The sequence below is a fragment of the Camelus bactrianus genome, chromosome 2 (genome assembly GCF_048773025.1).
Source record: "Camelus bactrianus isolate YW-2024 breed Bactrian camel chromosome 2, ASM4877302v1, whole genome shotgun sequence".
Lineage (NCBI taxonomy): Eukaryota > Metazoa > Chordata > Mammalia > Artiodactyla > Camelidae > Camelus > Camelus bactrianus.
Window position 1 is genome coordinate 121,721,593 of NC_133540.1, and position 14,906 is coordinate 121,736,498.

General features: G+C 39.1%; 1 protein-coding gene across 1 annotated transcript in view; it reads left to right on the top strand.

Moving 5' to 3' along the window:
• Positions 1–2,283: 2,283 nt before the first annotated feature.
• KCNIP4 (potassium voltage-gated channel interacting protein 4) overlaps positions 2,284–14,906 on the top strand; it is a 475,310-nt gene continuing 462,687 nt past the window's right edge. Inside the window, exon 1 of the mRNA XM_045522689.2 lies at positions 2,284–2,878. Within this exon, the coding sequence (XP_045378645.1) occupies positions 2,779–2,878 (100 nt within the window). The 5' untranslated portion in view covers positions 2,284–2,778. The remainder of the gene's footprint in view (positions 2,879–14,906) is intronic.

The window sequence follows — 14,906 nt, forward strand, 5'->3', positions numbered from 1 at the left end:
TGTGCAGAAGCTTTTTAAATTGTGTAGTCCCACTTGTTTATCTTTGCTTTTGTTACCAGGACATCAATTTTAAATGTGAACACAAAAACCCTAATCACTGACTTTCATTTATGGGGCAAATCAAAGGGCTATATTGAGTTCCCAGGGGTAGAAAAATCCTATCTAGGGACCACAGGCTATGTGTGTTTAAATTATAATAATCCTGTGAATGAGCAGGAAGGAAGATCCATGAATTTAGTTAACTACTAGTTTGGAAACTTCTCATGTTGCAAAGTTACAAGGAGTTAATGGATTAATTAGAATGTTGCAAAACAGTTTGTGAAGCTCATTTTGGGTGTAGCCTTCATTCCTGGCTGACAAGTACTTGTGCCAGTGCTTGAATTTTTAATTCATTGAAAGTTGTGTGGAATAATGGACAGAAATAATGGGCTTTGTGTTGAACAAATCAGAGTTTGAATCTTGGTCCCATCACTCAACAGTGGCGTGATCTTGAGCCTGCTATTTAAGCTCTCTGAGGCTTAGTGTTTCTCTGTAAATCTTATGTAGTTATACATATTTTCAGAGTGACTAAGAGGGAAAAGCAAGGAATGTAAAGCATGCAGTATGTGGCAATTACATAATTAATGCTGACTATTGTTATCCAACAAATATCTATTCCATACATCTATGAAGCATGATGTGCCCTCCATGGAGGCATGTGGGGAGCTTAAATGTAAGAAAGATATGATTTCTTCCCTCTGGAAACATACCCTTAAGTTGTAAAGATGTGCTCCCAAGTGGCTGTAAGATAATATATTCTAAGTTTTTTTTTTTAAAGTCCTCTAAAATCACCCAAAATGGGAGAGATTTCCTCTAATTCTGCTTGGAGAAGTTTCATGGAAGAGTTTTAGGAGTTTGAAAGGCAGAGTTGGTGTGGAAAGAGTTTTCCAAATACATGCAATATTTTTGAACAGAACTTGGAGATGGAGAAGCTCAGGATGAGTTTGGAAGGACTGTGAGCTGTCAGGTAGAGTGGATGAACAGATGTAGGGCTGATGTGCAGTCCTCAAGCTGGTACCAGATCATGTTGAGACCACGATGCTATTCCAAGGATCTTGGGCTGTATTCATCGGGCAGATAGGGAGCCATGGAAGCTTTTTCCATTAAGGGTATGATAAGATAAGGGTTGCATCTCAAAATGATTGCCCTGGCAACTCTGTGTGGTATGCATAGAGCATGGAGGGACTTGTGACAGAGACAGGAGCTGGTAGCGACTGAGCACTTACTCTGTTCTGAAAGTACTGTTCATGAATTCCCTCAACAGTCCACTGAGCTCAGGGGTATTACCATGCCTCCTTTCACAGATGAGGACATTAAGGCATGGAGATGTTAAATAACTTACCCAAGGTCACACAGCTAGTAAGAGGTCAGACTTGAATCCCGGCAGTCAGGCTCTAGAGTCCATCCTCCAAACCACTGCTCAGTATTGCTTCGAAAGCCACCAGGAGTTAAGAATGCCTGCATACTATCCTGTTCTGCCTTTGCCTGATCGTTCTTCCTCTTCCTTGAGCCTCAGTTTGCTTGTCTCTGAAATAGGTGACTTGATTTGGGTTTCTGAGATGCTTTCTAACTCTTGTGTTTTTTAAACCCTATATTTTAACATGGGTCTGAGCTACTTGGTCAGTAATGGGGGAAACATAAACATGGATTGGTTGTGCAAGTTAGAGACAGAAACTCCAAACAGGTTTTGTTTCTGATTGACTTTTCTTCCTTTTCTCAAACTTTCTCTGGCTCCAAATTTACTCAAATCAATTGAAAACAAACAAGCACAGGAGGTACACAATGAAATACACACACACACACGCATGCACGCACGCACTGAAGAGCATTGACCTAATGCATAAGGTAACTGCTCAACTCTAAAATTTACAAATATTAAGAGTACTTACTAGTTTATCATACCCATGCTTTGAAACAGTGTGATAGTTACTATGCAAACCAGAGTATTAGTTCACAGTGACTCACACAGAGCCCTAGGATAAAGCAACTCATTGAAAAACGAAAGTCAATATTGAATGACTCCCGTAAGCCTCATTTCTCTCTGCACTCAGCTAGTTGGGACAAAACACACACTGCTTTCCCTGACTAGTAAACAGGGTTTCTGAAGCAGCTGATTCTAAGCTGTCACTTTGCCTCTCAGCATTTTCAGGTTTTTCTTCTTGTTTCAAGATGCAGTGCTCTGGTCTCTGTCTGCAGCGGGAGTCCAGCCCCTGGTTAGTTTCCGTTTCCAAGGCAACTGACCAGCCCAACAAAGCCACTGGCTGCGCGGGCTCGCTGGTCCCGGGGCGACCGACGAGCCATCACTGCCGTGAGTCCTGTTTCCTCAGGACCTTCCTGGTGACCTCCCGGGTCTTCGGGCGATCTGCGTGTTACTTCAAGCGTGGCTGTCTCTGTGTGAGAGTGATAACGAGGAAGCCGATAATTCCGACAGGCCCGACCTTATCCGGCTGCCACTTCTGGCCTCCGCTACAGTAGACAGGATGGATGCATTTTCTCTCATTCACGCCCTCTCAGCCTCTCCATCTCGTCTCCTTTCTCTTTCTCTCTCTCTCCCTCTCTCCTCTCTCTCTCCGTCTCTCTCCTCTCTCTCTCCTCTCTCTCTCCCTCTCTCTCTCTAGCTCTCCTCCTCCCCTTCTCCTCTGGCAGTAGCCTTCTTAATGTAGTTTAATGGCTTTACAAAGAAAGCCAGGCAGAGGAGCACTTCTCAGTAGCTGTGGTCGGACCATGACCTAGCTGACCATGAACTTGGAAGGGCTTGAAATGATAGCAGTTCTGATCGTCATTGTGCTTTTTGTTAAATTATTGGAACAGTTTGGGCTGATTGAAGCAGGTTTAGAAGGTAAGGGAGTGCTTTTTAGTGACTTCTAAAAATTATCTGCTTTGCAATAAAAATTTCTTAAGCGAGTATAAGAGGCACCTGAAATGAGATCAGAGAAATGTTACTCTGGGGTGGACATGAAGAGAGGCAGGTTTTTCAGGGTAGGAAAGATTAATTAAATAAACTTTTTGTAAGTTTCAGTAATGTTTTCAGAGCAAAAGAATGTTAAAACTATGAGAAACACTTTGAATCAAAATGTTAGCACCTAAACTGAGGAGATAGAAGGTTTATAATTGCTTTATCTGCTTATATTGAGAGAGTTTAGTCCATATGATGTCAGATTATTTTATCTAATGTCCCCTTTTATTGTATCAGCAAATTTTATTTGGATATATTGTGAGGTCCACTTGTTTCTTGCTATGTAAATGCATTCATCACATGGAATTGCTTATACATTGATTATTATTTCTTATTAGAATTGGAGCCTGTAAATGACAAGCTTTTTATAAGGTTTTCACAATAAGTATCTATATTACCTATTTTACATCCCATCGGAGACTCTAAGGGACAGAGTCCCAACTCATATGATAGACTTTAACATAGATTCCAAATAGCCAATTGTTTTTCAAGTGTTGCTGTTTACATTCATCAGTCTCATTCCCCTATTCTCCTTAAAAATCATCTTTCTTTAAAAAATAAGGTGTGTACTTGCCTGTATCTCTTCCTGAATTCAGTGTTTCTTTAGAATCTGAATACATTATTATTGTTTTCTTACTGTGCAGAACATATATGAGAGTATTTTTGCATACAGCCAGTTATTGTTTCTGTAAAGTTGTCAGAGCAGTTTTTGAAAGCATCCCTAGGAGATATTTGACGTAGTTATGCTTTGATATTCTTCTTGCCTCAAATTTTAAACCTGGGTGAAAATGCAAATATATTATAAATGTATTTACATCACAACTAATCCAGTCCTCCAGAGAATGATTGCCACATGTGACATAAATAAGACTGCTTTTACAAATAGCAAACGTCAAATTACAGTAAGTGTGTCACTCTGATGTAGGTTATAGAAACCTACATTTGTAACTGGTTGCGTGGGGGGATGGTGGAAAGCAGGGTTTGTTAAAGTAATCTTAAAATAAGTTTGCAAAATGCTTTTTGCAGCCATCTCTGATGGCAATATTTGTAGTTCTCCAAAGAGGATAAAATTCTAAATTCTAGAAGTAGTGACTGATCATTAAAATTGATGTTATCTTATGCATTGTTATGACACCAATAACTTGGTTTAGCGTCTCTGCTCTTTAGTGTGTGTTATTTTTCTGGCAAATGTGATTGGCACCTCCCATTTTAATGCCCTGGTTTTTATTCTCTTTGAGACTGACAGTTCCTTGGAGTAGTGTTGGTATTTCTAGCTATGCTGAGGGACTGTTTTTTCACCTGATTTCATGGATGATGTGCAGTCATTTTTAAAATTCTTTTGTTGAGAGCTTTACTCTGCATTTTTTGATGAAACCACCGCTAATATTGGCTTTGTTTCAGAAGCACCAGCATTTACTCCCCCAAATGAGAGCATGTGTTTCCTTCCTCTAAGGTCTGCTAACCTTTATGAAGCTATTTTTTCTAATTATTTATTACTTACATTTCAAACTGTACTGGTTTGTATGAACAGTGTCTATCTCATAATTTATATTTTACAATATCAGCATTTTCCAGACCAACATTGTACTAATACTGTGGAGAGACTGTACGTTCTCATAAACTTCAAGATAAACGCATGTCTTATTTCCGGGTTTTAGAAGTATTTTGAAGTGGTAAAATGTTAATGACCACATTAAGGAGGAATTAATACTCAGTATGTAAAAGTTGATAAAGAAGGGGAACAATAGTGCTTTCCATTTTGGAGTTTGTGTAAGACTTATCCCCAAAGTCAATGCTAGAGTCAGAAACCCTTCAAAACCCGATTTAAGTTGGCCACGTACTTTGTTTACTGGAGATACAAAACAAATAGACTGATATGCTATATTTCATTGTATATGGTTTGAATCTATGGATAAGAATGTGTATACTTTAAAGTTACAGCCTAATTTTAATGAATGAAAAGGATAACAGCATTTAATATCAAAATAGCATCTTCATATATTTTCTGAAGCTTCCTTAAAAATAAACTGATGCTCATTTCATCCAGATTTATTTTCAAATAAGAGTTCTTGTCCCCCTCCATCATTTTACATACCTAAGTTGGGGGTAGTTATTTCTTTCACCTTTCCTATTTCTGTCTGCTCAAGTGACCTAGTAAAGAAAATCTGACTATTAAGTACAAAAATTTGAACCTAGGTTAAAGCCTTATGAGGATAATTTTGAGTTTTTTTCCCCTTAAATAATTAAACCTTTTCATCTAGACTTCTAACTGTCTTACACTTAGTCATCATTCCGAATGTAAGGGTTTCTTGTATTATTACAATGCATTATGCTCTCAAGGGCATATTATAATACTATGTCTGCATAATGTAGTTATTATCTTGCTTTAAATATGTATAGAAAATGAACTCAAAATAAATCGGTAACAGTAAAATTTGAAATACTTGTATTTGTTTATCTTTGAGTACTTTGAGCTCCAATTCTTTGTAAAAGACTGTGGAGTGTGTCCTGGATGTCCTGAGTCCGTCTCTTCCAGTCTATATATGATATGCATAAACACACAGTGCTATACCTAGAGCCACAGCATGTTTTTATAAACAAAAAAATTTGCGTTTAGTAGTAACATTCTTCAACATGAGAAAATAAAACAATAGTAGGAGTACAAATTCTTACTCCTTCTCTGCCCTTCTCTTGCTTTCTAACCTTGGATAAGTCACTTCGCCTCTTCAGTTGTCTAAAGTGAGAAAACTGAGCTCGGTAATCTCCCTGGAACTTTCCATTTTGAGAGTTCTGTGAATCTATCAGGTAATTAAAATTTGATCATTTATATAAAATGTATCATTTCTTATGAAATAGGTATCAACGGCCTACTTTGGGATTGTTATGCAGTGTTACTGCTAGGCTCATCTTTCCTCCTCTTCCGTACTGGGATAGTTCATCATACCTCAGGGAGATTTCCATTGTATTTCAGGAGAATAAAGAAATGTCCTTTCTTGTAGTGCGAGAATTTGACATTTGGGGCTGCTATTTCAGGCAGCCTTGTGATAGAGTTTCTCAAAACTTACATGGGGTTTCAACAACAAATAAGCACCTCATGTTATAATTTATTAAATTTTTAAAGTTCAGTTCTTTTCTTTTTCTTCTTTTTGTAATTCAAACTTCAATGTTTTCTTTTTAAGAAAAGAAATCTTAATATCAGGTCAGTGTGCGTGCAAATAATAGTTTTGACTTCAGCAAAGTTTTGAGAATAATGCACAATATCAGTGTTTTGAATTCACAGGCTCTCTCTACTCAGTGAGTCTTTTAGGAAGTTCCAGAGTTATTCCGGTCTGGAATACTCCTAAAACCTCACAAGAGTAAATTACTTCTTTTCCAGCTATAAAAATGAAAGTGGTTTTCTGTTAACACATTCCAGGGATAAATTGAATCAAATTTTAATGGCAAAGCTATTTCATTATCTTCATATGCAACACTGGACTGTGAAAAGATCTACTTTTCATCCAAATATGTATTAAATCATGCTGAAGTAGTTACTGAATTAAGAAAGGACCATCCTTCCCCCAGCTACTAACCTTGATAAGAGGCAAAATTTTACAAAAATGCAATAACACGCATGACTTGGGAAAAAAAATCTTATATTGGTAATGGTCTTCAGTAAAAAGACAAAAAGAAACCAACTAATAATCTAAGTCCTTTGAAGAATACACATTAGAATTTCTTTTCTATTTATTGAACTTACTTTATTTAGCAGATATCTATAATACTGTAATACAAGCTTTCTCAAGAGGTCTAAACAAGGCACTAGCCGTACACACAGAGATGGATTTTCAGAACTCAAGTTCTCAATTGTCTTGCACTATTGTCAGACGCACAAGATGTGTTGAGTCTTTCAGTAAATTGGGCCAACTGGAAAACAGTACGAGTGTGTGACCATTCCATGATGTTTAATGAGAACTGAGAGGCTGGAGATGGCTGGGAAGGGGCAGTTATTTCTATCTCAGATAGCTTAGTTGACATTTACAAAACAGACTCTTTTTAAATTCTCCTAGCATTCAGCTTCTCCAGATGCTGTGGAGTGCCAAAGCTGATGTGTATCTGGACTAACAGAGAAGTCTTTCTAAACTGAAATTCTTAAGGAAGATAAAATAACTTATAGAGATATTAAAAAACTTTAACATATTTTTTACACTATTTAGGAGTGGACTTAAGGGAATACTTATACCATTTGATTTTGTTTATAGTCTTTTTTAGTTATATTTCAAGAATATTAATGTCTGCAAAGGGAGTATTGGAAGAAGAGGATTTAGTATGTTCAGAGATTACACTCAGAGGATCCAGAATTATTTTGCTTGGATTTTAATTACTGCTTCACCTCTTAATAGTCATATGATTTTGGGCTGTTACCTGACTTCTGAAATCCTCACTTTTTTATCCATAAAATGACATAATAATAAATAATATTAACACCTTGCTTTTATTGAGGGTTACCAATAGACAAGGCAAGTGTTGGACACAGTGTAGTATTAAACTATGTATTAAAGTGTTAAACAAGTATAGTGTAGTGTAGAATTAATATTAGTAGTAATACGCTAATCTCTAATCTTCACCCTGGCCCTCTGAGGTAGATACTACCGTTCTCAATTTAGAGATGAGAAAACTTAGGGCTATGGAGGCAAAGTAACTTGGCTCAAGGCTGCTCAACCTGTAAGTAAGTCATAAAGATGGAATTCCAACTCAGGCTATCAGTTTCTAGATCCTACTCTATAATTTTAATTTTCCAGACATTATAGCGTGTTGGCAGTGGCAAATAATTTGGTGAAGGGGAGAAAGTGTTAAGTATCCTTAAGTCTCTCTACAAGCCTTTCTTGAATATATTTTATGTGTGAAACGCTCTTAGTCACTAACATTTTTTAATAAGCAAAAATGTTCATACTGACAGACATACTGACTGTACTAATACATCATAGAGAACATTATAAAGCCCCTATCTTATAAATTAGACAAAATCTTGCAGCATAAATGAATCTGCATTAAATTTCAGTCAAATGAAAGACAGTCTTCAGTTGGGCCCTGGGGTAAAATTTGAGAAGAAAGTAAATAATGTGTTCATTCTCAAACTGAGCCCAATTTCTGTCTGGTTTGTCTATGGGTGACAGGTGGAACTGCTGGGAAAAGATGGGACAGAGAAGAGCTGGTGAAGGAGAAAACTGTACATACAATATTATGGTGTAAAGATGAGACCCTGAATCCAGAAGAGGGGTTATTTGCAAGAGGGTCTGAGATTTATGGGAGGGTCTGATTAGAGCATGGACAAGGGTAATAAGATGATCTATACTGGAGTGGGATTTTGGATCAAGTGCATCCAGCGTTAATTTATAGTAAAACACAAGCCTCAGTTGGGTTTTTAGCCTTGTTAAGGATGGTCATCAGGTCATCAACAGAAAACACATACTCTAGCCATTACCTGCAGGTATTAAACCATGGAGGAACACAGATAATTCTAGTTATGGGGGACAGAGTCCAAGGGAGTTAAGAAAGCTTACCTTAGCTGAGCACTCACTATAAAACAAACGGGGTGAAAAAAGTGTTACATATGCCAGGACCTGGAATTATCTTATCAGCCAAGCGAGACTGTAGGTGTTATCCAGAGAGACTAATGAGTTGCTCAAGGTCACAGGGGACTAAGTGAAGGATTCTGGGTTAGTTCCAATGCCCTCATAGTGCCACTGATCCAGATGACATTCACTATGGCTACAGAAGGTAAGTATTCAGAAATAAGAGAAAGTTTTCACAGATAAATAAAAGCCATATTTAACATAAACTTTTTTACAGACTATGCCTACAAATTAAAGAAAATAGTTGCTTTTTAAAAATTTGACTTTTTTATTTTTGCTTCTGCTTTTATGTAGAGGCTTTTTTTTTTGTAAAAACACAGCTATGATAATGAACAAAAAGAGAATGAGGAAGAGGAAAAAAGAAGGAAAGATACATTTATAAATCACATAATCAAAGCTCTAATTTATCAAGTCTTCATAAAAGGGAAAATCCTTCAGAAATCACCAATTCCAAATCAATCATTTCATAAATCAAGAAATAGAGTCCCAGAAAGAGTAAATAATTTCCTGAGTGGCTTGATTTTGACAGGCTCTTCTCTGCAGAGAAAAAAATCTAATGGATTATAGTCAGACAGTAAACTTTAAACATAATCTAATCTCTACCAATTAGTTATCCAAATTACAGCTCTCTTTAATTATTCTGCTAGTGGACCAGGCACTGTGGTCCTAAGATGTGGGTGATGGAAAGTTGTTCTGTGGCTTAGCGTTATCATTAGAGAGAGTTGCTACCACAGAGAATCCTTAGGTTGAGGGACTTGGCCATAAATGGGGGTGTTTTCCACCTTGATGACTTGTCTGAATAAGTTAGTGATAGAGAGTCATTACACCCTGACAGCCGTTTAGTGGGCCCAGTGGATGAGTTTCTGGGAGGCCCAGGCTTAATAACCAATAGGCATACATATACAGATCACAAGGGTGCTCATCCTAATTGTTCATCACTGATTGTTAAAAGCAGGAAGCACCTCTCTCACTGCTTGCACCATCTCACAGAGTCCTGTCTTGACCTCTCTGCTTGAGATTTACCCCCACCGCCCAGGCTGTTGGAGGCAGTTATTTGAAAAGTGTTTAACATTATCAAGATGAATCTTACTGCTAAAAATGTACCAATGATATGGTTCAGTTCTTACAGAGAGGCCATGGCATATAGATGCTAAGCACACACTCTGAAGCCAAAATAATTGGATTTAATAATAATTAAACCCCATCTCTAACATTTATTAGTTTTATGACCTTCCATCAGCACCTCAACCCTGGGTACATCAGATTCTTTATATCTTAAATGGGAATAATCATAGCACCTCCCTCTACTGTTTGTTGTATGGATTGAAATGAGTTAGTATTTGTTTGTGCTTAGAGACAGCTCTCAGATATTATAAATGATTTGTGTGTTTTGCCATTATGGCTAGGCACCATCGTCTTTCTTTCCAAAAAAAGGAGGCCACCACTCAATATCTGAAACCAAAACCTGAATTCATTACTTGCTAAGCAACTGAGAGCTGCACTTATAGGATATAGTTGCTCAGAGCAAAGCACTGCTAATGTTGTATAGAGTTTTAGGCTTTCCCAAGAGTGGTTGTTATTAATGGGAAGTTGTCATTGATCGACTGGGTTGGGTTTAAAACTGGTTCTGGTGCTACTTGTTACTATAATCAAAAACCAATCACTCATTTCCTTTCTTGAAACTACAGTACAGGAACTTTTTATTTCCACAGTAAACAACAGTTAAGATTATTTACTGAGCAGCTCCCAAGGGTCAGCCAGTGTTCTAGACACTGGGGATGCAGCCTTAAGGAGAGAGACCAAACCTGTGTTCTTGCAAGCTGATCTGCTAAAGTTTGAGATATGAACTATAAATGCTACAAAAATGTATGGGAGACAGAATAGTTATAGTAGAATTCATTCATTCACTTGTTCATTCATTAAATGTGTGTGTCTCTACCACACACTCCACACACGATTCTAAGCACAGTAATGAGCACAATCCAAGGCCTTATGAAATGTGTGTACTATTGGGGAAGCAAGACAAAAGGAACAAAGGAATATATAATCTGATACTTAATAAAGCAAAAAATATAGCAGGTGTTAGAGTGGTCAGGAAAGGTCTTTCTGAAGAACTGACTTCCCTGCCGGTAATGAAAAGAAATGAGAGTGTGTGAGACAGTCGAGTCTGGAACAAGAGGATTCCATGCAGACTTGACCAAGTACAATAGCCTTTGGCTAGAAGTGTGTTTCTTGTGTCCAAGGAATGCGGTAGGGGTAGTGGAACTGGAGCAGAGTGTGCTGGAAGTGGCGGTAGTAATGGTGGAGGGGTGGCCAAGGGCACACCATACCCAGCCATGGCAGGGACTCTGGGTTTTCTTCTATTTTCACCGGGAAGCCACTGAAAGATTAGGTTAAGACATCTCTACAAGTGCCCGATTCCAGCCCTGATACCAGTTTCCACACCACATCTGCCTGCCCCGGTCTCGGCACGGGGTGGGCAGATACCTCTTTGCCCCGCCCCACACGACTGCCAGGACCTTTTGTCAGACCTCTCTTATCTGGGAAAACTTCCTGTACCTCTCATGACCGACCCTTAGCCTAGGCTCAGGCTGAAATACTGATTTCTCTTTGTTAAGCTGTATCTGCCCTTCTGCCGGCCATGTGAGGTTGGTGAGCAGCTCTAGTCTTCATTTCTCCTTAGCTGCTTCAAGATCCTAGGATATAAACCCCACTCTTAACTGCATCTCCAGGGATGATGTAAATTGTCTTAATACGGCTTTACTAAAGCAGGCATTTGAAAAAATCAAATGGTATTCCTTGAGCACCTGCCGTAGTGACGGTATAACACCAGTGGAGGTGAAGAGACAGATTCCACCAGGAGGTGGAATTCCAGCCATGCTGTTATCCTTTGAGTAACTGGTCCTTCCTCCACATATTGGCTTCAAAGATAAATATTCAAATTGGGCATATTCCAGATTGAGATATGAATAATACCCCAGATTATTTGTACTAATAACAGTTTTTGGAACTAGCAAGAATCATAGAGAGTGTAGTCCACCTCCCCTCATTGTCTGAGTAAACTGAGGCCCAGGAAGGTTAATTGACTTTTTATAAATGACAGAACTAACTGATAACATTAGAAGCCATAATAAGTACACCATCTATGATAGAGTGATATATTCTAGGTGAGAAGCTAATAATTTTGCATATTTATTTTATCTTTTTTTTTTTTTACAAAGCCCTGTAAGAATGATGTTATTAGCCATAGTTACAGGGATTCTGGCTCTTTATTTATTTTCTTAGGAATATATGATGAACTTTTTTTTCATTATATTGCTATTTTCTAGTGTTTTGGCTTATACTCAGGTAATTCAGGGAGGGAGGAGATTTCTGGTACACAGGCGGAAGCAAGGCTTCTGAAAAAAAACTGATGAGGTATGCCAAAATATGATCCACATTGGAGAAGACCCAGGGTCATATCCCAAATGCCAGGTGCTTAGGCATTCAGGCAGGCATCAAATGAATATATAGGAGTGGGGCCTTGAGTAGGGAGGTCCCAGAGCTGGTGAGCAGACAGATAGCATCAGATGCTAATAATACCAATAACACCTGAATGAGAAATTTGTGGAGCCTATGCCAGGGACCATGGCCAGCACTGTCAATGCATTATTCATGTTGACAGCAGTTTTTATGAACCAGTTATATAATTGAAGATTAAAGAAATGAGAAAATATATGCTCTGGAAGTTTCAATCACCTGGCTAAGATCACGCACCTGGAAGTGGTCCAGCAGGGATTAAAAGCTATGCTGTCAAACTGGAGAACACAGGTTCTCAGCCATCATGTACCTGCCTCACAGGTAGGGCAAGGTCATGGTCAGAGACAGAATTACCTTGAGTAAATGAAGGTCAAGCTGCAGAGTTCCTCAAGTGTGGAGGCCCCTTCCCCTTCTCATTCTCAGTAAATATTAACTTCCGCACCAGATTTTGTATATGTGACTTTTTCCCCTCTTTTCTCATAGACTCTTCTCCTCCACATTAAATAAGATTCAGGCCTGACCTAACCAAGATCTACCCCTACCGTGAGCTTAGAAAATCTTGCCTTTTCTGGCATCATAAAACTTATGGCTGGGGACACAGGGAGCAAGGTCCATCCTCCAGGACAGGAAGCTGGATAGGAAGTTCCCACCAGGGTCCCCGTGTCTCTCTGCAAATCTCCATGGCTACAGGGTGTCACAGCTGGTGCAGGGAGGAAGAGATCATTTGGCAGTACAGCGTTTCCAGGCGTTGCTGGCTGGAGGGGGAGTGCAGTTCACTTCCCCACAGAGTTGACTCGGGAGCTAGATGAGCTTGTACCTGCAGGAAGGTCCCAGGAGCTGACTAGCGGCATGGCTGAGTGGAGAGAGCATGGACTTTCACATCCGACAGATACGGATTGAATTCCACCTCCTTCACGGACTAGTTGACCTTGAGTGACTTACTGGATCTCTTTTAGCCTCGGTTTCATCATTGGTAAATTGGTCATTGCTGTGAAGACTAAAGACATGAATGGACAGTGCCCCGCTCTATTGTGGTGCTCTACAAATGTGGCCGTTAATCGTACATACTGTGTAAAATCTAGGTAGGGCAAAGACTGAGGGAATGAGGCAAGAGTCAATGTCATCTGTTATTTATTTATGATTTGTTTTATAGGTGATTATCTACCTGTATGCTACAGATTTGGAGTACTGCTCTAGAAATCTTTCTTTGCCCTGTCCTCCTCTTCATCTAAGACAAAGAAACCCTTTCATCTTCATAGGGATTCATTCATTCATGCATACATTCATTTAACCTGTATTTACCAACCTCCTATTGGGTGCTGTTCTGGGGGCTGGGGGTACAAGAGGGACCAAAACACTGAGGTCCCTGCTGTTGTAGAGGAGTTGGCCCTGGTTGCAGCAGAGCCTTTCCTCCCTGTGTTATGTGCTAGGAAGGCAGAGGATGTGGACGTAAATGTTGATACATTCATAATGGGAAGTTGAGAGACATTGTGTCTGATTGCTTTCCTCTTCTGTTAATATGAAGCAGAATGAGGTGAAAAGCATTTGTGGCATGGGGAGTAATGGAAGTTTTCAAGAGGGAGAGTACAGTGTAGTCTCTGCAGAGCCTGGGGAGGTGAATTTGCTGAGCAAGTGTGAGATGATGGCTGGGCAGTGCTTAGTGCTCATTTGAAATCCTAGTTGTAATTTTAAAAGAAGACTCTCCCTGCCTCGGATAGAGTAAGCACCTTCTTGGGTCCCTTACTGCAAGATCATTCTTTCCAGACATGTTCCAGGAGAGGGTGGAAGTGGGGAGCAAGTGAAAGGAGAGAAGAACAGCAAAGGAACTAGAGGGAGTATGCTTAACACTACCTCCAAGTATGCACAACAGATACAGCGACGCGAGACTGTGGAGGTACAAGTACGGAAGAGTTAAAGTGGAACCACACGGGAACTGTGTTCTCCAGTTGTGTGATGAGGTGCAGGCCGAAGACTGAAAATTTTACTTCTCAATTTTGTGGCCACAGTGGTGCACTGTAAATCAAAATAACTAGTAAACTTGCTTGGGGAGAGGATCCAACGAAGTGTTTACAAATTTTAGCTTATGTGTTATGGTGAAAATGCTTGAGAAAGTACTCTCAGACCACTCTTCCAACAGCAGATGAATTTCTTAAAGCTGTGTATGTAGTGTTCCTTCATAAATGGAGTAAAATTCAAACAAGCCGAGAGGAATTTTCTGCTTAGATTCTGAGTTTCAGAATCAAAGATATTTTCATCAGATTTTTTTTGATGGTGATGCCATTGTACTTTTCTGTTTTCTACAACCTTTAGTCACCAATCTCTTATTAGCTTTTGAAAAGTTTGATATCTAACAGTTAGTAATCTGATGTCCTACCTGCAAAAATGTGTGTTCAATGACTATTAAAATCAATGAGGTATGTAAGTGCGTATGTTCATGTATACATACATTTGTGCACAAAAATGTGTCTGTGTAAACATACATTAGACCCATGAGTGCACACACTTAGAAACTTCACACACACACCCCCCCACACACACACACCCCATACACATTCCAAGAACATAAGCCATGAAGTTTATCAGTTAATATGATAAGTTGTTGAGCTCTTTGAAGAACCCAATTCTTGATTCTTTTGCACCAAGACCTGTGAAGATTCCTTGGGAGATGGATTTAGATTTAACCATATGTACAAGAACGAAGGAGAAGAGGAGCACGGTGAAAAAGAGCACAGGCGAGAGAACGAAGCCTGACTGTGGGTTGAAGTGGAATATGCCAC